At 46.0% G+C, this 23,411-nt stretch overlaps 1 protein-coding gene across 1 annotated transcript; it reads left to right on the top strand.

The window, feature by feature from the left end:
* Positions 1 to 726: 726 nt before the first annotated feature.
* On the top strand, positions 727 to 23,211 carry HEMK1 (HemK methyltransferase family member 1). Its single transcript, XM_010178978.1, has 10 exons — positions 727 to 987; positions 1,447 to 1,538; positions 3,253 to 3,346; positions 15,541 to 15,693; positions 17,631 to 17,695; positions 19,008 to 19,057; positions 19,745 to 19,850; positions 20,785 to 20,880; positions 22,711 to 22,824; positions 23,175 to 23,211. The coding sequence occupies exons 1-10, from the start codon at positions 727 to 729 to the stop codon at positions 23,209 to 23,211; spliced, it is 1,068 nt and encodes a 355-aa protein (XP_010177280.1).
* Positions 23,212 to 23,411: the final 200 nt, after the last annotated feature.

The raw sequence follows: 23,411 nt of genomic DNA on the forward strand, positions 1-23,411 counted from the left end.
TGGCTCTGCAGCCCTTTGCCTGCTCTCTGGGGATGGTGACAGTGTGGAAGGCCCTTGACCCATAGAGTCAAGGTCTTCTGTGAGCACAACCGCTAACCAAGGGCTTGTGGTTTAAGAACAGAGAGAAATAAAAGAAAGAATCTATGAGAGACTAGGGGTCTTCCTGCAAGGAACAAAGATAACCCACCCATGGGGTGGAGAGACAAGGACTGGAGCTGAGAGTTGGTGTGTCTGAGGCTTTCTGGGACCAAGTACAGGCTGAAGGGCTGTGCCTGTGTGCAGGTATGCACGCTTCTGCCCTGCCATGGGGATGGACTGACCTTCCAGTAGCTCTGGCCTGTGGTAGTGGGCGGCTCTGCGAAGGAATGGATTGCAGTGGCAGAGCTGGTTAGCTGTCACCAGACTCTTTTCTTGGGATAGTCCTGTGTTACTCTTAGGGTGTAATTGGTTTTGCACCTGTGGGCTGGGAGTAGGGCAGGCAGTCTGCATTCTGTCAGAGTGGAACCTATGATTTGCTAGCCTGAGGGATTCACGCTGTACTCTTGCCTCTTTCTCTAGACCAGAAGAGCTGCAAACCAGTGCCGTTTTTATGCTGCCCTGAGGAGAAGCCACAGCTGACTTAGCCACAGCGGCTTGTGGTAGCACCAAGTGTCCCGTGAGTCTCAGCAGTGATCAGCTGAGGACAAGGAGGAACACATGTAGGAGCCAAGAACTGATTTTGCAACAATGAGATGCCTCCCCCACCCACTGCTCAAGAGGCTGCTGGGTCTCTCACCTCAGTGCGTGCCGAGGGGATTGAGTCAAAGCAAAGGTCCTATCCTCAGTCCAAAGCAGTCGTCTCTGAGGCAGAGCTGCAGTGCAAGACCTGGGCATTTGACTGCCACTGATGTGGTCAACTACTGGCAGAAGGTGTTTGAAACAAACGGGATCCCTGAAGCACGAGAATCCAGTGAATATATCGTGTCATTTGTCCTGGGAGCAAAAACAGTTAAGTAATAGGAAAAAGAATAAGGTTTGTGTGTGCCTCTCAGTTTGTAATTTTAGTTGGATCCCATGTCTTTCTTTTTATCTTGCTTATAGGAGGTAGAACAACTTTTCCATACCTTAGATGGCAGAGAGGGTGAGGCTTGGAGTCTCTTAAATGTCTTCTTTTGTAGGGACTGAAACGCAAGCCATGACGTATACAACCATGCTGTACCCAGACTTGCTTGGTGGATTGATGCTTAATTTTATCTGTTTTTCTGAGCCCCAGAAAAGTAGCAGAACAGTTGCAAACAGTTGTTTTTAAATAAATATGCAGATAGGTTCTCTTAGTCATTTGTGGTTGCCAACAGTCCCAGGCATATGTGTTTATCAGCATTCTGGGTCTCCTTAAAGGTCTTGGGAGGGTGCAGGGGACACCCAGGTGGCACCAGTGGACAAGTTTTAAAGTGACCTTGTCTTCAGTTTCAGAGCTTGAACTGCAGAAGCCTCTGGACTCCACTTACAGCATGGCAGCAGGAGCAAATCCAGCAGCTGAGCAGCAAGCGACTAGAAAGGTGGGAGCATCCTCTTACAGTTGTTCTTTTGGAGGGTTTTCAGTCTTAGTGCAGCCGAAAGAATGGTAGCAGAGAGAAGGCAGAAGGCCATTAGCAGCTCACATGTCAAGTAACAGTGTTGTGTTGGTCTCTCTTGGTGACTCAAGTGATGGGCGTTTGCTGTTGTCAGTCAGCAGATCGCCTGTCTCTTCCCGTCTGGGAGCAAAGAGGGTGTAAGCGGTGGTTACTGTTTGTAGGATCCAAGTGTCTTCCCTTCCATTGTCCTGCTACTCTTGAGTCTTGTATTAGGAGCAGAAATGCAAAATTACCAGAGCTGTCTTGACTTGTAAGTTGCTCTGTCTTAAACGTTGTTAAGGTTGCAACAAATCCCTGCTGTTCGATGTGAAGAAGTAAGGTATGGAGCCTCAGAGCAGCTGGAAACGTGGCCCCAGAATTCAGAGAGTCATAGAATCCTGGAAGTTGGCAGGCACCTTTGGAAACCTAGTCCACCCCCCTGCACAAAGCAGGACCAACTAGAGCAAACTGCTTAGAGCCATGCCCAATTCAGTTTTTAATATATCCAAAGATAGACACTATGCAGGCTCTTTGGACTGCCTGTTCCAGTGTTTGACCACCCTTTAAAAAAAAGAAAAAGGAAAAAAAATGGGGTGGTTTAAATGGCATTTTCTGTATTTCAATCTGTACCCTTTGCCTATCTTTTCACTGTATACCACTGGAAAGAATCAGGCTCCATCTTTTGTCCTCCATTCCACCAGATTCATCTGGTTATTGATGAAATTTCCCTCCCCTTCCCCCCCAGCCCAGGCCTTCTCTTCTCAAGGCTAAACTGTCCCAGCTCTCAGTCTTTCCTTGTATGTCAGATGCTCTAATCCCTTAATCATCTTAATGGCCTGTTGTTGGACTTACTTCAGTATGTCCATGTCTCTCCTGCAGTGGGAGTCCAGCACTCCAGATGTTTTCTTCCAGTGCTTAATAGAGGGGAAGGATCCCCTCCCTTGACCTTCTGGCAAAGCTCTGCCTAATGCAGCCCAGGAAGCCCCTGGCCACCTTTGCTGCAAGGACACCTTGCTGGCTTGTGGTCAACTCATCCGCCTGATCCCCAGGGCTTTTTCTGCAAGGCTGCTGTCCAGCTGGTTGCCCTCAGCCTGTACTGGTGCATCCGAGCCTGTTAGTTCAGTCCATTTTCAGTCCACCTTATTTATCTAGTCTATACTTCATCAGCTTGTCTATGAGGATGTTATGGGAGACAGCATTAAAACCCTTAGGAAAGTCTGGATAAATGGTATTGATTACTCTTTCCTCATGCATCGAGATGACCATTGTGTCATGGGTAGCTATCAGGTTGGTCAGGAATGATTTTCCCTTTGTAAATCCATGCTGACTACTCACAGTACTTCCTGTACTTAGAATGCTTGGAAATGATCTCCAGAACTGTTTGTTCCATGACTTTCCCCAGTATCCAGGTGAGACTGACTGGCCTGTAGTTTGCTGGGTCCAGTGCTTGCTAACAAACTCTTCTATGGGAGTGGAGCTCCCACAGCTCCCTTAGAGTGCACGTGCACATTGCACATGCAGTTGAGAGCCTTAGGGATGTTTAGCTGTCCACCCTCAGGGGGATTATGTGGTTAGTAATGAGGTAAGCATCATACTGAGAGCTTTTCTGTGTTACAAGGTATAGCCCTAAATTGCTCACACTGCCTTTTGCCTGCCACAGAATGCCAGTGCAGTATGTGCTTGGCGAGTGGGACTTTCAGGACCTGACTCTGAAGATGAGACCCCCAGTATTTATCCCTCGGCCTGAAACAGAGGTATGAAGGTGGGAAACGTGGTGGGGCTGGGCTTGAGTCTGTGCACTGCATTGCTGTGAATACACTCTGTGTATCGGGAGGTTGTGGCGATGAGGACGTTGGATCACTCCACTTCTTTTAGAACAGGAGGATTCTAAGCTTGTGATCTGAAGCTGATGCTGGTGAATGTTGCCTCCTGGCTCGGAGCAAGAGATGTTGCAAGCTAGCGTGTCACTTGATTACACAGAGATCCATCTCCATTGATGAAGGACTTGCGTTTCTTTCCTTATTTCTGCTATAGTAATGACTCCTAGAAGTTCAGAACCTATACTGCTATATCCCAGTGGCTTAGTACTTTGATACAAGGACAAGAATCTTGAAGTTGTCCGAAGGTTGTTGACACAATCCTGTAGTAGTAGAAAGCTACTACTGGAAAATGGTAGTTGATTCCAGAGTCAACTTGCTTGTCCCTGTGCAGACTAACGTAGTGCAGGCTGGTAGGAAGTGACACCTACCAACTGTCTGATGGCTCCACAGGGGATTATGGACAAACACTGGAATCTGAAGGGTTGTTTCCTGACTGGTAACAAAACAAACACTGGAAACTGAATGGTAAGTTCTGACCTGGGCTGGAATTAAATGTGGATGTGGGTTGTAGGAGTGTAAAGGACAGCCATGCATGATCAAGTTTAAAATTGATTTTGCCCCGTGTTCCTGCTGCTAGGAAAAAGCCTAAGAACTGCATAGTGAGACTTTCCCTGATAGTAGCCTGCTGCTTGGTGACTGCTGTAATGTGCTGGGGGCTCTCTGTTTAGGTCTTTATAAGCAGGAGCCCATGCTATGAAAGGAATGAAAAGAATAATTCAGACAGAATGTTCCCTACTGACAATGTCAGAAGAGATGCCAAGGTTTGAGCGAGCTTTGGAGACGGGAAGACCACCTCTGCTTTTTCTGGGGTTAGTATTGGGAATGTATGAAGAAGGCAGCAGCTCACTAACAAGAAGATGCAGTCTGCAGAATCCTTCCTCTGATACCTTTTATTACACAAAAGTTAAAAGGCAAAGACAGCCTGTGCTTCCATTGTGCCCTTTGCAGAAGAGGATGCTACTGAAATCCATGAGAGGGTTCCGGAAAACTCAGTGGGAATCAGCACAACTACAATGTAAACATCTCATCTCAGCGTGTAAAGAATATTCGGAACCAGAGTCTTGATTTGGTGTGGGGCATCAGCAGCATCTCATTGATAGCCTGCTGGGCTTCAAGTCATAGAGAAGACGCTTCTGTCCAGAGGTGTGAGCTCTCTGTTGTGTCTGGGTGTGATCACTCTGTGGTGATTAAGTTTGGAGATAGAGCTCTAAGGAATAGTTTTGCAAGGTGGAGCTCAGTGATGGTTAGCTTTGTTATTGTCAACATATTTCTGCTCCAGTTAATTCAAGAGATTATTTCTAACCTCTAACTCCCCATTAATTTCTGAATGCAACGTGGGCATTAAAACCAGGGAGTACTTGTATGTTCTGCAAGTCAAAACATCTGCTGGCACAGCTTCCTCTGGTGCTATGCTCTTAATTCTCTCCATGCAGTGCCAGGCTTCCAACAAAGGCCCGTTGTTTGGAGTGGAAGCTAGGGTGGGATGGCTGATGCCTCAGAATGTTGTTAATTGTGCTCACATGCGTGGTTTTGGTAAAAGCATCTCTGCTGGCTCCGTTGGCAACTGAGAGTTTTCTTGTGATCTGGTGCTGGGGAGGTTACCTGGGGAAGAGTGTGGGGACAAGATCCAGCTGTCCAGCAGTACCTGTCAGGACATTGCTCTAGGCATGTGCTGCTTCCAGGAACGGTGTACAGAGAGCTTTCTGTGGTGTGTCTGGGTTGGGGTTTGCCTGTGTTTTGTTTCATCAGAGTACTTTTTCCAGACTTCTCTGAACTTCAAAACTGCAGTGGAAATATCTCCTCTGAAAAATACTGAAGTTAGTTGCATCTGTTGTGCTTTCCGTTTAGGATTTGTCTGCAGCATTCTTAAAACCAATAGTGCTGAAACTTTGCACCACATAATATCTGTAAATAATCCTTGTTCTCTAGGAAGTAGGTCATTATCAACATTGATATCCCAGGTTCAAGTTGCTTATCTGTGACTGCATATGTGAGCCACATGGCATGTCTTGTCCTTGGCTGAGTAAATGTAACTCTCTGAATTGATTTGTTAGTGCAGATACACAAGCAGCTGCAAAATTTGCTTCCTAGTTATATTTATGTAGCTTCTGCAAATGCTCCTGCTTGTGGAGAAGAGGAGCCATCTTTATAATGCACTTTTTATTCCATAGTTACAGCAGAAGGGATCTGGCTCTTGCTCCCAGACTCATTGGTAACGGTATGAAAACAAAACACAGTATGACATAAACCACCAGCATTGTTTCAGTCCTGGGATCAAATTGACACATGCAAGAAGAGAAGCTCAGTTGTCTGCTTTAATTTTGCGCTGTATGAAATTTGCCTCTTTGTAGTCTATTTTGCTCTCTCTGGTAGCTGAGCCCTCTCCCATTCGTTCCCTCCGGGATTATTTTTGCAGCACATGTGGCTTTGTTCTTCTGTTCCATGGGAGTCGGGTTGGGAAGGGGACAGGCAGCCAAAATGAGGAAACTAGCAGGTCCTGTTTAAGCTCTGAGAGTGGGATACAAAACTGATGGCATTCAGTCATAACTTCTTGTCACGCAGGGCTGCTCTGTCTCACGAATTATCTTGGTTTTGCAATCATTATTGTCATGTCAATGAACCCCTCTCAACATTGCTCAGTCACTGTATCAATGAAGAAGAAAGTAGAATTGAAGGGGGAGGGAGATGAACTCAGGACTGTTATGGATAAGTCTCGGGGCGATGTTCCGGTGTTGGAAGTGAAATCTGTACCACGGCTTAAGTTCATGTATGGCAATGGCTGTAGCACGGGCAGTAAACAGGAGGACTTGGAGGCTACTGTGCATCAGGGGAACCGTGATGTAATTGCCATCACAGAAACGTGGTGGGATGATTCACATGGTTGAAGTGCTGCAATGGAGAGCTACAGACTCTTTAGAAGGGATAGGCAAGGAAAGAGAGGTGGTGGGATAGGATTGTATGTTAAGGAGTGCTTTGACTGCCTAGAATACAATGTTAGGATCACCAAGGTGGAATGTTTAGGGGTAAAGATAAAGGGGAAGGCCAATGAGGCTGAGCACTGAGTGCCATGGTCTGGCCAGTGTGGTGGTGTTAGGGCATGGGCTGGACTTGATGAGCCTCAATAATTCTGTGATTCCTTTTCCCAAAGCAAGGCCTTCTGAAACTCAGGCTGTGTTACCATTGCAGCAGCCTCGTGGATCAGAGGAACAACAGGACACAGCAGAGAACTCAGCCAACCGTGCATACAGAATTCTTTTCCGTCCAGGCAAGTGTAGGCTCAATGAAGCCTCACCATGGCTTCAGTAAGGAAAGGTTTGGTTCGGTCCAGGACTTCTCTGAAGGAAGTAACTTGTTTGGGGTATGCTGCTCGCCAGTCTTCTGCCGCTAGAGGGCACTCCAGGCTTAGACTGGCGGAGTTCCTGATTGCTCTATTTCCTATTAATTATTACAAGATATCTTACCGCTAGAGGGCACTCCAGGCTTAGGCTGGCAGAGTTCCTGATTGCTCTATTTCCTATTAATTATTACAAGATATCTGGTGTTTTCTGATTCCCCCTCCCCCCAGGTGCTGTGTTTTAAAGCAAATGAATGCTAATTTGTTCAGTGGAAACAAGAATTGTTTATCCTTTGCAACTGCTGTGTGGGTAGAGTCAGGTTCTTGGACACAGAGTTTTCATTGCGGCTGGGAGGAGAGCTCCAAGACTATTGGGAGGACTGTCAGAGTTCTGCCATCCTCTCTGGCCCTCAGGCCACCCAGGAGCCCCCCGGGGACACCTCCTTGACCTGTTGTGATCTCAGCACAAGCTCAGACCCCACATATATATATTTTAGTCTTGGCTCTGTAGTGGTGGCTGTGTCATGAGAACAGACCATGGTTCTGTGAGAGGGGGGACACTGTAGCCTGGGAGACATCTCAGGGAAAGGAGTTCCAAGTCTGTGCCACCCTGAACTCTTTTTAATAGTCATGCAAAAGAGATTGTGGCTGCGATCTCGTGTGAGAGCAGGAGGTCATATAAAAACAAGAGACAAGACTTAGTGGGTCAGACTATATTGTCTGTCTAGTTCAGTGTACTGTGTAGGACTGGGGCTTGTAGCAGATGATGGGGGCAAAATTACAAGGGAAAAGATAGATGTGAAAGGATTCCCCCTTCTTTTGACAGTCAGCAGTTAAGGGCTGTTCTTGGCCAAAGCTGGATTTGGGGCCATACGGCTTCAAAATCACTAATGGATCTGTCCTCCATTAATGTGTTTAATCCTCTTTTGAGTCTGACTGTGTCTGGCCTCCATGACATCATCTGACATTGAAGCTTTCTAATTTTGTGTTGGAAGTGGGAAAAGTATTTTCTTTGCTTCTGGTGCTGCCTGTTCATTTAACAGGAAAGCCCTTACTTCTTACTGCGTGACACATAAATCATTCAGGTTCTCTATAGCATTTGCAATCTTTAGTCCTGTTGCTGTCTAATCAATTCTTTATTCCACCTCTGATTTTTAAGCTTTTAACTTGTTTCCCAAGGCAGATTGATTCTTCCGCGTGCTAACGTGCTCGGTACGCCGAAACCATGGCTGTTTCACTCGCGTCTGTCAGCTGAATGGCAGTCATTGTGCTGGGGTGTTCTGGGAAAGCACTTTAGGCAAAGATTTGCTCAGAGAAACCTTTCATCAAGTTTAACCTTACTTCTAGCTAAACAGAATCATTAACCTTTCAAGAAGGTCAAGCACACAGAAAAGGGAGGATTTTTGCTTCCTGACATGTGTGAGCAAACACACAGACTGCAAGGTGGGGCTTTTCTCCAGTGCTTTATGTCAAAGCAGTGTACATGGTTTCTGTTTTAATGAGTGCTAAAAGGAAGCTTTTGATGTAGAATGGCTTTGCATTTCCCTAATGTCGTTGCCACAGCTGGTTACTTCTCAGAAGGGTCGAAAGGCGATGCTGTTAGTGGAGCACAGCCATGGCTCAGGAGTCAGGAGACTGGCTTTTCTTTCCATGGTTGTGACCACTTGTCTCTTCAAAGGGAGGCTGCTTCTCCTTTCTGCAACACTGGGCTTCCCGTTTTGGGAAACGAAGAGGATTACAGTGTCCTCTCTTGTACATAGCTTAAGGTCCTTTCGTGAAGTACCTAGAGACCCTTATAAGGTCAATATGAACAAAATACACAGAGGCTGGGGAATGGGAATTATGAAAGCAGCCTGTCGCTGGTGGAGAGCAATGGGAATTACCCTTTGAGTTAGACACAAGTGTTTAACAGGATCATAAGTGCAGAGAGGAATCATGCAGCCTGTGCCTTGTGGCTGAGGGGCTTCCCCTGCCAGAAGAGCTTGGAGAAAGATCTGGGGCTCCTATGGATATTGGCTGACCATGAGCACCCATTTTCGGTGGGCTGCCCAGCAGGCTGGTGTGATCCGCACATGTGTTAGCAGGGGATTGCCAAGTACGAGTAGCAGGGTTAAGTAATCTGTGTGCTGCAGTAGTGGAAGAGTTGCCAAAATATTATGTCCAGTTATGTTACTGACCGGTTGAGAAAGAAATGGAAAGCTAGGTTTGGAGAAGAACCGGTAGGTCGATTAACAGCTGGAAAAGTCTGCCTTGGCGTGAAAGACTGCTTAGCTCATCAAAGACAAGCTTGGGAGTTCATTACCTGGCACAGGGAGCAGAAATGTGATAACAGCAATCTCTTTGGTTTCATAGGCAAGTGTATAACAAGCACTATACGGGCAGGCCAGAAGAAAAGGTGCACATCTCTAACAGAGAGTGTAGCTGATTACTGGAAAAGCTTAGCAGGAGTCTATTGCTGGCTACTTTAAAATAGGACAGGATGTTTTCCCAGGACAGATTTCTTCTTGTTCAAAAGGAAATGGAGGAAGAAACAGTGCAGAGTTGTGCCTGGATAGGGGTTGATGCTGAAGACCTGAGGTGCAGCCATGTTACAGTCATTTTTATCCACTCTTCTTGCCCATGGCTAAGTTTAGATTTGACAGCTGGGGTCGTTTCTTTCGGGCAGTAGCACGGACGGGTGACAAAGGTTGCTGCCATGTGGTGAAGTCATTGCTGGATGCTGCCACAGCCTGTCCTCCGACAGACAAAGCAGTGCTCGAGGCATCAGGAGCCTGTGGTGTGTCAGGAAAGCCAAACCCCTGCTGCAGCACTAGGTGAACTTTACCTGTTTCTGTCGTTGCTTCTGGTGGCCTAAAGCCACCTTTATTTTTATTTCAGGATCCGTGGCTCCTTCTGGAGTTATTCTTTGCTTTCTATACATGTATAGGGGGTGTTGCATGAGCTTTGTGCAACATTTTCTCTGTTTTTCTCTATTGTGGTGCCAGACACAAAAAGGCAGAGCTTGCCTGCCCACTGAGCACTGGGGTGGCTTGGTGGCCTGGTTTTGGAAAGAGGGCACATGGCAGAGATCTTGTATGGCCATTGCCTTGCAGTTGTCACGTGCTGATAGGCAGCCAAGTGAACAAACAGGAGGGGAGGGGTGACTTGGTTAATATCAGATCAGGCTCTATGCAAAGTCCTGGATTCTGAGAACAGAAGTTTCTGGAAAGCACACAAATAAGTAAAACATTCCCAGGAAGTGTGCAAGAGCAGAGAGAAGGTTACCCAGGTTTTCATGCGTCTTTTGCTTTCCTCAGCCTGTTTGCTTGCCTGGCCAGTTAGAGCCTCTTGCCACCCTGGCTCGCACCCCTGGAGTCTTGTATTCCCTGCTTTCCCCAGAGCATGTGGGGCACGGAAAAAAGGGTGCTTCTAGGGAACACGGTGTGAATTTGTGACCTCCACCCTTGCCTTTCCCATTCCTCCTCTTCTCTTGTTTTTCTTAGCCTTATACTTTTGATCTCAGAATCATCAGATGGGTCATTCACTGTCGCTGGACTGTGCCTCAGCTCTGGACATCCACGCAGCTCTGGAGCCATGGTCGAGCAGCGACAACCTCTGCTGTTTCCTCCTGACTGACTTGGTGCTGAAAGCTGCCTGACCCTGTGCTGTCTGCTGGAGCTGTGGAGCCTGTGGTTTGGTGCTGGCAGACACTGTCCTCACGCTTGCTTTGTGCAGCTGCGGTTCCAAGAAATACAGTGAAATAGAGACCTGGCCGCAGGGAGGGGGGTAATACCAAGAACCTGTCAGAACATGAGTGTGTGCTGGGGCGGGCTTGGGGAGCGTGAGCTGTGGGTGGAAGGGTGAGGCTGAGGCTCATGGCAAGCTGGAGCGTTCACAAAGTTTTGCATCTATTTCGCCCAACAGAGAAGATGGCAGGGAGTGGGGGGGAGATAAATGACGGCGTGAACCTGGGACAAATGTGGCAGTGAAGCAAGACTTCCTGGAATCGCAAGGTGAGAGCAGGCTGCGAGTGGCTTGGCTAAGAGACAAAAGCTTGAGAACCTCTGAGTACTGGAAATCAAGTACCGTGGGAGGCAAATATTTGTGTCCCCTGTAGATGGAACCACAAGTAACAGGTCTCTTCTAGCCCTTGCAAGCTCTTCCTTTGCTAGTCAGGACCAGGTCTTCTTCTCCCTCCCAAGGGTGTCCTGCATTTTTCCCTGTAAATTTTTAAATTAACTTCTGGCAAAGACATAGAGGATCTAGATACTGCCACCTTCTCCCCACTCTGTTTTGTGCTAAGCAACAGAATTTAGGTCCCTGAAAACCCATCACTTGAGGCCTGCATCACCTCTAGCCCAGCGTGGTGTAAAAACCCTTTCACACACAGGCTTTAGAGGTGGCTGGTGCTCTCGACATCCTCTTGAATATTTACTTGTACAGAATCCTGTAAAATGGGGGAGAAGGGGAAGTTCATTAGTTACCACTGTGCAAGAGGAGTTTGCAACGGCTGTGGGGTGGTTTTAGCCGTACATAAGATTTACTCCAATGGACAGTGGTGGCTACTGAGCTCACCTTTCCGTGACTTCCAGCTCTTTCTCTCTGCTGCTCGAACATCTCTGTACAGCCATCTACTGAATGAAGTGTGCCCCTGCACGCAGATGGCAGCAGCTCTCGAGTCGTGGGGGCTGCCCAAGCCATGCCCAGACCCCCTTCCCTTCCACCTTTATGCCATTGCTGGCAAAAGCAGAGGAAGGATTTTGGTTTCTCACTGGTTTTGTCTGTTTGCCATTCAGTTCCTCCACTCCTTCCAAAAGTGGCTTTTGCTGGAGGAAGGAGCTTCTTGCATAAAAGATAAAAGGAAAAAGATCTTCAGAATGTTCCATTTCCCCGCCCTAACACAAATATCATACTTATACCCACGTATGTGTACACCAGGCTCCAGGATAAAAGGAGTTCTGCCAGTACCTGTAGCACTGCCTAGCAGGCTTTGAGTGTAGGCTGTGTTGTTACTGACAATAATGACGCATACTGTAAGCAATAATTTGAATTATAATAACGCCACAGTTGAGTGTTCATCCTATCCGTTGGTTGGCATGCTATGGGTAAATGTAGAGTCGGATGACATTTCTAAGATACTTATTTAATTTATGATTTTACTTGCTCCGTAACACAGCACTTTGGATTATTTCTTTTTTATATTTGCAGGTTTTGGCTAGAACAGTAAAAACAAAAAGACGATTTGAGAGCAGCCAAGCACTGTTTAGATGATGTGGGAATCTGGTTCTGATCCCTGTGCCTTCTGCTCTTCTGCAGGAGGTCAGTTGTCCTCACACAACTGGAGACCTGTCTGTTCCTACTGGAGTTTGGGGGCCCACTTCCACAGTCTAAAGCATTGTCATGGGAAAGGTGCGAGTGAGGCTTCTGGAGCAGGTTCAGTGTTCTGTTCAGCCGTAGGGAGTCTGGGATGGTCACTGTTTCACAGCTGCTTATCTAGAAACTGGGAGTTGTGAGGGTAAACGTATTAAAGGTATTGAAGTGCTCAGCATGTTGCAGGGACAAGGCACCTGAGCAAGCCACCTGAATTTCCTGGTTTTGGAGACTACAAAGACACACTCGGTGTCAAGTCTTTGTTTTAGCCAAAACAGCATTTTGCTGTAGTGAGGGACATTTCTCTCTCACGTATTGAATCCTGCAGAGGATGTTAGTGAAAGTAAGCCCTTCAGAACAGCCTGCCATCTCCATTTAGAGTGTCAGGGTGTGGGGAAGTTTTCTAACATATTCCAAAGGTTAATTGCCTGGGCTGCCAAAATGTTTTCTCTCATTTCCCAGTGGAATTTGTATAATTTCATCTCTCAACCTTTAAAGCCAGTGATCAAACTGATGGTTAAGATGGCTTTTAGCAATGATGGCATTATGTTAGCAGATGTTTGCACTCTGAATCTCTTCAGTCTGAGAAGATGTGGTGTCCTTCAGGATGAAGACCACAGCCTTTGGCCTTCTGCTGTTGTCCCAGGTGTCTTTTCAGCACCTTCTGCCTCTGTTGCTCTTCCCCAGCTGTGGCTTGAGTCAGAGTCTGAGTCTTCTGCAGCAGTAGGGAACGTCCACCTTGCAGGATGTTTTGTAGTCTGTATGAACACAGTAATGCATGGCCAGAGTCACTTCATCTCCCAAGATGAGGTTTGAAGGCGTGATGTGTTCCGAGAAGTGCTGTAATTTGTCATTTCCAGTGGTGACATCTTGGAGATGGTGGTGTACTTGGAGCAGCAGAGATTGCGGCTGGATTTCTTGTGAAAAGATGGAAAATAGTAAGAAGAATCTGAAGAATCCTGTTTCATAACAATTCTGGATAACTTAATCATTCATGATTTCTGCAGAGGAAGCCTCGTGGCAGTGGGCTGACGGGACAAACTCTGTATCCTGGTCACTGGGGTTTCCAGATTCTTTTGCAGACGCTGGGGAAATGTGGTTTTCACATGAAAGCTGTAAGTGAAGACAAGGACCATGGTACCACAGCCAGTTAATGCACAATTACAAAGTGTTTGTCCTAATTTGCCAGTTAGAATACACCTTCTGTTTTGCTTGCCAATTGAATTTATGAACTTCTTGATTGTAGTGAGCTACTACTGTCTGGAAAAGGAGGTAGTTGCTTTATTTTTAGTATCTTTTACTTCTGAACTATTATCATAAACATGCATTATGAGAAAACTAGCCCTTGCATCAGTAAAAAGTAGATTAAATAAGCAAGAAAGTAAGGCAAGAGGGCCAGGAAGTGGTATACAAAGCCTGAGTAGTGCCTGCATCCCTCTCTTACATGTGGTAAAAACTGAAGTCAGTCATGTTTAAATAGGAGCTTTGGCAAGCACCCGAAAATTACTTTCACTGTGGAATGTGTAAAGTAGAAGTTCCATTACAACTCCAAGCTTGAAATTACTAATGATAAACCTTGGGCAAGTTAATAAATGCTGACAATAGTTCTGCTGTGTGGAAGCTACATTTGAACAGTTGTAATGAGTAACTTGTGCTGCTCTGTGATCAGCCCTGGAGACAGATTGTTCTTCTGAGTTACTGCAGGGGTTTCCTGGAAATATTTGTAAGTGACCAGAAATGGCTGGTATTTAAAAGAGTGATTTTAGTGGCTGGGCAGAAGTTTTGAGTGGCTCTTTGTCTGTGGGCTTGGAATCACAAGCACCTGCATCCCCAGACCGGCTGAAGTTGCACTCTCTGGCTGTCTCCATGGCAGAAGTGTTTTCAGACTGATTCATCTGGAGCCCTTAGCTGAAAGGCAAAAGCCGTTTTCCCACTCAGTGGGTAGACATGGTGCTTATTTTTCCCTGTTGTTACTTGGTGCTGGTAGCCCTCTAATGGTTTCCCACAGTCCTGTTGGGAGCCTGTAGGAATGTTTTCCTCCATAATTGTCTAGGAGAGGAATCCCAGAGCAGCAAGCAGTAGTATGTGATTTTGGAGGCTGTTAGCAAAACTCCTCTATGAGTGCGGTGCCAGTAACAACACAGTAGCCAGGGCAGGGCACTGCAATGTGGATCCTCATACCTGTCTGAGGCCAGAGGAGGTATCAGTCACCAACTTAACTTTGCAGTGAAGACCCCCCTCTAAGAGAGGGCTCGCCGAATACAGCCCTGCAGCCTGTGGGCTGCTTCCTGTCCTTGGGCTTTCAGGTACGAGCACAGCGGAGGTCATCGCTGAAGAGCCATGTGGAAGGTCAGGGGCACAGCCTGGAGAAGCACAAAGGTTGTTTGCGTTAAGCACCTGGTGAGCAAAGGCATGGGTGTCTCGGGCTCTTTCCAGCTCAACAGCTGGAGAGGATTTGAGAGAACAGTGAAAACAGTTGAAGATCCTTGCTGCTAAATGGATGAAGAGATGGATAAAATATTAGGCAGCTGGGAGAAGCATTGCATTTGCTTCCCCTTGTACTCGTGTTTGTAAGGTTTCTGTCTTAGTTTGCTCCAGTGAACAGCAAGGGAAGTTCATCCTGCAGTCTGAGGGAGGCACATGTGTGCTTTCTCTTGTCGCTCGTTTACACAGGCCTTAGAACCGTCTGTCTTTGAGACCTCTCCCGCTGTGTTGGATTTTGGATTAAATTGCTAAGAGATTTATAGAAGAGAAGATTGATGGGAGGGAGGAGGCAGCAGTAGCAGAGATGCAGATGGATCGAGAGGCGTGGGTGAAAATCTTTTCCATGTGACTTTATACCAACAAAATGGAGTACTAGTCCACAATCTGAAATCCATGCAGAGAGCTGCTTATTCAGGTAATTTGGTAATTCATTGCCTTTGCTTTTCATCTGCAGGTTGGATTGTTGGTTTAGATGCTGTTAGAAGCTGTACCTCTGCCTCCAAATTACTTACCATACTGAGAAAGTGTAGAAATCTTAAATTTTGAAGCTTACAAATTCTGAAAGCCGGAATTTTGGAGTAAATAAAATGGTGTTGCACAAGATAATGTGCTCCAGCTGTTTGGTTATTGTTTTTCCCAACAGTGCTAGATTTCAGAGGATCTGTGGGAAACTGTATCCTGAGGATTTGTTTCCTAATCAATGCACCCTGTGGGGAGGATGGAGCTGAAGTGAATTCGGGCATGTCAATTCCATTGCTGCTGTCTGCTTTTTTAAAATAAGCAACAAAAACACATTTCATTGGGCTACAGAGTCAAGAAATTTAAACTACAGTCCTCAGATCACAGAGGTGTGCGTAAAATCAGCTCCCTTAAATGTGTTTGTTGGCTTTTGTTTTGTTAGGATCTTGTCTCCTTAGTTATAGAGGAAGAATCTCAGAAATGTGCGAAGAATTCAGACTTCTGCTTCCCAGTTCCTGTCCCTCATCCCGTGATCCTGGAGATCGGCTGTGGCTCTGGAGCAATTGCTCTGAGTCTTCTGGGCAGACTGCCACAGGTGAGCTTTTTTCAGTGCTCGTGGTACAACAGATGCCTTGTGTTACAGGACAGTCCTACTCTGCCAGTCTTCTTTGAGACTTCACAGTCAAACGTCTTTGCTTGGAGATTTCTGACTCTGTAAGTTCGTGCTGGGCAGAAGAGGGATATTTAGGAACTGCTCTCCTCAGCTGCCTGCAGGAGTAGCGGAGACATAGAGTGAAGGAAGAAAATACATCCAGTCTTTAGCTGTCACAGCTCACTATTAATCACCTTAGCTTGAAGCACTGGTGGGTGTTGGTTTAAGCTAATGCTGTGGACAAGGGGGACTGAGGCACGGGCACACACTCTATTAGTTGAATTTATGGGTCAGTCATCTCTAAAAATCACCTTCCTGTGAATCAAAAGATCTAGGTCTAGGAGACTGCAGACTAAATGAATACAGGGAAGGGATTATCACAGAAGTGTCGGTACTTGGGGTCAATATGAGAAGTATATGGCACACTGCCGCAATTGCCAAATCACATTTATTCCCTAATAACAACCCGCACCTTTTGAACAGAGGGAAAAGAGCACGAAGGGGAATGAGATCTGGGTGACCAAAGCCCTTCTTGCCCCAAATTGTTGTGACATGTAACATGCTCACTGAAATACGTTGGTAAATGGAAAGAGAAATGAATCCAAGATCTCATTGTATGCAGTTAAGGGAAAAATATTCCCCTTTCCTCAGAATTGCAGATGAGCCACTTCTCATGAACGAGAATTGCTGTGGCCAGCCTCTCCTCTTGTAGAAGTGTTAAGACCTGGTGTTTGAGAATTAGAGGTTGGTGACTGCGTTCCTCCTCTTAGTGACCTGATAAGGTTAATACTTGAGCTTCATGACTTCAAAGTATAATTACTCTGATTTCCTGAGCTGTGCTTCATGCTCTTTTCCTTGCCTATTAAGTTAAAGGGCTGTGTCAGCCTGTCCCTGTAACTGATAACAGTCCTTTCCCAGCTGACTAACACAAACTGCTGTGCCCGGGGAAATAAGAAGCCTTGGCTGATTAGAGTTAGTGGGCAGCTAAGAGTTTACACTCTGTGTGATCCCTTTAGTGTTTGAGGCAGAATTTGGCACACGGATATTGAGAAAAAACCAGCAACGTTTCACTGATGGATTCAGCTGTGTCCTTCCCCTTAAGAGTCGGCTTCCTGTGCGTGGGTGCTAGTCCCAGGCTGTGAAATTAATCCCCCTAGGAATGATGGCTGATCACACCATCGTCTCCAGATGCAAAGTAGTTTCTTTGAGCATGCTTTCTCTATGTAAATACTTACTAACATCTGTATTAAAAAACCTTAGGCAAAGCAAAAGGCCTTTCCACTTTTCCCAAGGTGGAATGTAAGGTCAAACAAATCTCAAACTGTGTAGTCTATCTCTTAATGTTACGCTGGAGGACTCTCAAGTACTTGACACACAGTCAAGTGTGTGCAGTCAATACGTGCAGTGAATGTGGTGTAGGGACTGCAGTGGAGTAGCCAGGCAAAAGGTGTCTGCATAACAGGTGGGAAATACCAGAACCTCTTTCCAGGTGTTAATGCTGGGACAGATTCTGTCCGCATTACAGAGGAGAAGCCAAGGACGTGATCTTATTTTAACCTGCGGTAAAGCCAGAGTGTTGAGTCTCACCACTGGGAGCTGTGAACACATCAGGTGATGTGAGTCTGTGTGACTCCATTGTCAGCTGAGCTGGTCAGAAGCCTGTCCTGTTGGGTGTTGCAGAGTGCCTTCTCTCACGTTAGCAGCCTTGCTAGAAGTGACTCGTGGTCCCATCAGTGCCTTGGATGCGTTCTTCATGAGCGGGTCCTTTAACAGGATCAGTCAATTGGCAGTTCTTGTCTTGCGTGTTCCTTTTGGCAGAGTGTGTCTGCTCAGGAACCTTGATGTTGTAATGCTTGTTTGTTGTTGTTTTTCTGTCCCAGAGCCAGGTCATAGCCGTGGATAAAGCGAAGGCTGCTGTTGATCTCACCAGGGAGAATGCACATAGGTACGAGCCCACATATTACCCACTTTTTGTAAATTGTTGTTCGAGGAAGTCGAAGAGTCCTCAGTATTCGGGCATGTGGTTCATGTTTGTCACCACTGGAAAACAGGGAGTGTTTAGTTGTTTGAAATTCTGGAGTGTGTAAGAATTCAGGAAAAAATGCTTCTATTTACTAGAGAGTTTTTTTTTCCTTTGACTTGTGAATGTGCTTTGCAAAGACAGCATCCTAAATAAAACAACAGTTAAATGCTGTTTGTCTTCCAAGGGTTTTCAAGGTGTTTCATAGTAACTACTTCTATCCCTTTCTATGAACTCGGGAAACTCACGGTAGCGGGTAGTTAAGAGTGTATAGGTCACTGAGGAGGTTAAACACAAGTATAGCCTGAATATTTCTCTCTCTGGCACCTTACATCTTTATTGCCATGCAAGTTTCTGTCATTTCTCATCTAGATATAAGCTTGCACACTAAGGCAGCACCTTCACTCTGATGTATCTGATGTGAGATGTATCCCTCAGCATCAAGATTCCTAGGGTTTAAGGGGATCGCTGTCTCAACTGTTCTGCCAAGCAGGGAGCATGGGTATGGATCATGCCAAGTTGTGACAGTCTGAAGCACCATGCAGTGTCAGTCTGGTGCTCTCAGGGCTGTGCTACCTCAGATTAGTGCACTGAGTCAGATCAAAATCTTGGCCAACCAGTCTGGTGCTCTCAGGGCTGTGCTACCTTGAATCAGTGCACTGAGTCAGATCAAAATCTTGGCCAAGATTTCTCCCAAAGAAATACCAACATGTTTATAGACGTGTTTATTAAAAATAGCAAGCCAGCATGCTTACCTGATCACTTGTCACAGGTAAAAGAGACATGTTTGTGTCTTCTCATACCTGCAGGACTTCTGCTGCTGTAAACACCCTGGAGATAGGTCTGGCTGCAGATGAAAGGCACTGACCATGACATGTATAATTTCTAATTAATGTGCAAAGAGATGTCGGGGCAAGAAAGATAATGAGTTAGAAAGTAGCATCTGAGAGATCCTAGTGTGTATTTGAAATACAATATACTGTAGAGTCTCTGCATGAGCTGTCCCTAAAGGAGTCCCTTTTCCTAGCTCTGTGTCTGGCACAGAGGTTCTGCTGTGCTGCATGTGCTGGCCTCTCAGGAGCGTGCAGTAACATCTCATCACCTTAACATTGGCATGTGAGATGAGATCCAAAGATGCCAGTGTATCAGATAAGAAGTGCGATGTTTATAGAATGAATCCACACAAACATGCCTCTTAATCTTTCTTCTTTCTGTTCTTGCATCTGGAATTTTACAGGCTGCAACTCCAGGACAGGATCCACATCCTCCACCATGATGTTTCATATGGTAACTGTTTTCACTGTAATAATCCCCTTTGTCTTTTCTCCCTTTTTACTTGGATGGGTGGAGGTAGACATGAGAGGGAGCCAAGGGACCGCTTTGGCGTGCAGGGGTCCGGTGGGCCTTGAAGTTACTAGAGAAAAAGGTCAGTAAGAAGTGAGCCAGTGAAGCTTTCCCTTCAGAGGTTGTTGATCAGCCGAGAGAAGTCCCTGACTGCATCAGGAGGTGAATTGTTCCTGATTTTAGGTGTCTAAAGGTTGGGTCTGAGCTGGTAGTCCTGGTGCTTTCTAGCATTACTGGGGAGAGGCAAATATATACACAGGGTAACTCGTTCCATGCTGATGTGGATGTACCTGTCCCTCCATTAGTGTTAGAGGGAGCCTAGGTATTGCTCTTAGATTAAATGTCCAGCATTTTTATCTGACATGAGGTGAGCTGAACCAGGGAAGGATACCTGTTGTCTTCCCTGAACCTGGCTGAAACCAGTGAGGCGTATCCAGTTAGGTAGATATGCCCTCTGCTGTTTCTTAGCCAGGAGCTCCAGTATTGTGGATTCATTAGTGCACAATTTTATCAGAGAAAAGCAGAACCAAACACACTGGAGAGAGAGTTTTCTGGATAGGAATTTGGTAGACAGATCATCGGGAAGATTGCTGTGGTTGATACTCGGTTGTCATCCTTTTTCTCTTCTAGGTTCTGCCAAGGAGCTGCTACCCTGGGGCCCTGTAGACTTCATCGTCAGTAACCCCCCATACGTCTTCCATGAAGACATGGCTTCCTTGGACGCAGAAATCGTGCGGTAATCAGATAAACACAGCTTTCTGCTCCTGTTCCTTGAAGCAAGGTTTTCTGTCTGCTTCCTTATACTACACAGAATTGAACAAATGTGCAAACATTACCTGCATGTACTTACTGTGTGTTTATATGGTCTGTAATGACACAGTGTTACTTTGATACTTCTCACAGGTCTGAAACAGTATCAAAGTATTTGAAGTATTTATAAAAGTGGAAAAAACACACACTTTGAAATTAACAAGTTTTCAAACCAAAACTTTCAGAACATGTTTTGTGGTAGAACTTTTTTCATAATTTGTGGGAGCTTATGAAAGGATGTATAGGTAACTGGAGCAGCTTCTGTGATGGAAAGAAAACCTGGGTGGAAATGCTGTGACCCACTCTCATCCCAATGCTTGCCTTAAACAAATTCACACAAACATGGAGAAGCTCTTTTGGGATGTGAAAACACTGTGTGTGTGCTGCTTCTTCCTCAGATTGTCATGTGTGTAAAGACAAACGCCCCTGTGCAAGATGTGCACCACAGCAGATTCTGAAAGCTGAGCTTTCTACGTCCTAGTTCGCTCTGCTGGGTTAGGAGGCACTGCAGCCTGGCTACTGACATGATTGAAATAAAGCAAGTGATCCTTTCCTGTGCAGCCCACTGTCTCCCTGCCCAGCTGGCACAGACAGAACAGATCCATGCGTTGGAACTTTGTGAGCCTGGCTTATGCTTTTCAGGATGAGTTCAGGGGATGTTTTCTTCTTGTGCTCATCACGGAGTTTCCCAGCCTAGTGGTAGCTGCCACTTTACTCCCTGTATTATACGTAAAGCTCTGAGTGCTGTCACCTGCTGTAGGGGTGCTGGAGTTCAGATGTGCTAGGTGCACCTTTCTCCTCGAGGGCATGGTTCACACCACATGAATTGCTGTTAATGTCGTCTTATTCCCACACTCCAGCTATGAGGACCTTGATGCACTGGATGGGGGAGACGATGGGATGAGAGTCATCAAAACAATTCTGGCTCTGGCTCCTTCTGTTCTGAAGGATTCTGGGTAAGCACTGTTCTCTGAATTTCATGTCTTTTGTCCATTCACTTCTATAACTTCTGTTTTCTTTTTATGTAGGAAGGTACAGAGGGAAGATAGTTTTGAAAATGTCCCTTGCCCCCGCCCCATCTAATAATAGTGGTTTAAAAAATGTCATGTATATAAGCAAAATTAGCTTGAAATTGGTTAATAAAGGGATGTGGGCCTGCCTTGACCAGTGATGGTGTTTAGTAGTCATTAGTGAAGTGAGAATCTTTAAAGGTCAAAGCAGCAACGAGAAGAGCATGAAAAACAGCAGGAGAGAGCGTGCAAAGAAAGAAACAAATGCAGCTTTCTAAGCAGAATAAGTGACTGAAGGAGGAGCCATAGAGAACTCTGTGAGAATGGATGCAGATCTCTGCTTCCTCCCACCCTCTAATTAGGGGAAACTTGTTTATTGTGCCAGGATACAGTGCTGAATATCCCAAGAGAAAGGAGATCAGCCAGGGATAATTTCTTAAATGTTAAATTTCTCCATGGTTAATACTCAAGACTGGTTGTTCCTATTGCCTGTCACATGGGATCCATTTTGTGCTTAAAGATCAACATGCTGATACACAGAAGTCTGTTGTGCCAGGACTTTCCCATATCTCGTTGGAAATTCCTTGCATTTTACCAGTGTAAAAGAGGTCATTGAAAATCGGCTGTTTTGAGAAGAGGAAGAGGAACACTGAGAGGCATACTGCATGCAGAAGAATTCATTCCTCGTGCTTTGCATGACTGCAAGAGCAGAAGATGCTCCTCAAAACTTCCCAGCAACAGAGATTGTTCCCATGGGGTTGTTTGTTAGGATTACTTTTTTCTTCCTTCCCTTTCTGCTTGTTTTACAAGGTGGAGCCCCCATGGAGGAGTGGAAGTTTTTTAAGGTCAGGCATGAGATCCACACCCAGCTTGTAGTTAGTCTGATGAATGTATAGGGAGTATTCAGTGTGGGATGTTTTAGGAATTCTCAGGAGTGTGTGTGGTTGGGACTTGGCCTCTGTTCTTTGCCTGTTGAACGTGTATCTTGCTGCGCTGTCACAGGCAGCAACCAGTTCTGTCATCTCCACGTGTCTGTAAGCTAGGGTGGCTCTGCCTTCTCGCGGGAGTGGAGGCTCAGAAGTGGGCCAGTGCCATAAAGCCGTGCTGCAGCAGAGATGGGAGCAGCCCTGCAGTGTCCAGGCTTAGCCCTGGTGCTGCCCTAGCTGCAGTTGTCTGATTGGTTCCCATATCCCTGCTGCACTCTCCTTGGTACAGTCCTGTATGTAGGACTGTGTGGTCTGAATGATGGTGGTATTTTGGTAACTGATTTATGGAGACGTTTACTATGGGAAAATGCGTGTGCTGACTGGTACTTCATGACTCTCATTATGGGGACTCAATGTCACCCTGCTTTTACAAAGAGAAACTGCATGCTGCTGGTCCATGCTCAGTGTTCGTGCATTTGCATCATAAAATTTCATTCTGGCCTTACATCTCTGGGGACCTCAGAAAGACAGAGCCGGTGATACCTCTGCATGGGATTCAGAAGGGATCCTTACAGCTGGTTACAAGGGTTTAACTGCTCACACAGGGGAGTACCATGAGAATTCCCCCCAAGATCAACATTTTCTACCTCTTAAAGAGGCAGTTGGGATCTGCATTTTAAATGGACGGCTATGATCTGGTTTAGGATTATTGGATTGCAGTGTGTGTGCTGATCACCTCACTTTCTGTAGTGATGGGAGTCATCCAGAAAGAAAAACTTTAATCTTTATCAGCTTAGCAACCTAAAAGTGTGCATCTCCCTCCTTTCTACTCTCAAATGTGTTCTTTCAGGAGTGTGTTTTTGGAAGTTGATCCCAGACACCCAAAAATGGTGGAGAACTGGCTACAGGTGCACCCCAACTTACTACTCGCCCTCCGTGCCATTCACAAGGACTTCTGTGGCAAGTGAGTCTGTTTTACCTTCGGATTTTTGCTTCAGATACAGGTCTGTGTCCTTTGTAGATTAGGTCCTTGAACCCTGCTATAGTGAATGAACTCAGCCAGAGAAAGTCTGCAGCTGAAGTCAATCTTTAACAAACTAGGGGCTTCCTTCTGGTATCTCAGCCTTCTTATATCCTGGGACAGTCTGACAAGTGCTTCTGAGTCAGAAATTCTGACACAGGGAAGCATTTCTGATGGGGTGACTAGCTCTGGTCAGATTATTGCCGCTGGAAAATTGCTGCTTGTACAGGGTGGAGGTAGAGGCATGTTTTCCCTAGCAAGACATAGAACTCTGGTCATTCTTTTTCCCACAGGCCTAGGTTTCTGCACATCCAAAAACAAAGCAGATGACAGCTGTACCAAAAATAACTCTTCTTGCAGTATGCTTTTTGCTGGTGAGCAGGAGCTTGTTGAAAACTCTCCATGGCAAAAGTAATCTCCACTTCACTCCTCAGTACCTTGAACTCTCCATGCAGTGGCAGACCCCCTCATTTCCTGATACAGACTTCATCCAGAGATGCAGAAGTTCAGCAGAGCATGTGGAAGTGTTT

Source organism: Mesitornis unicolor, unplaced genomic scaffold (genome assembly GCF_000695765.1).
Source record: "Mesitornis unicolor isolate BGI_N332 unplaced genomic scaffold, ASM69576v1 scaffold5362, whole genome shotgun sequence".
Lineage (NCBI taxonomy): Eukaryota > Metazoa > Chordata > Aves > Mesitornithiformes > Mesitornithidae > Mesitornis > Mesitornis unicolor.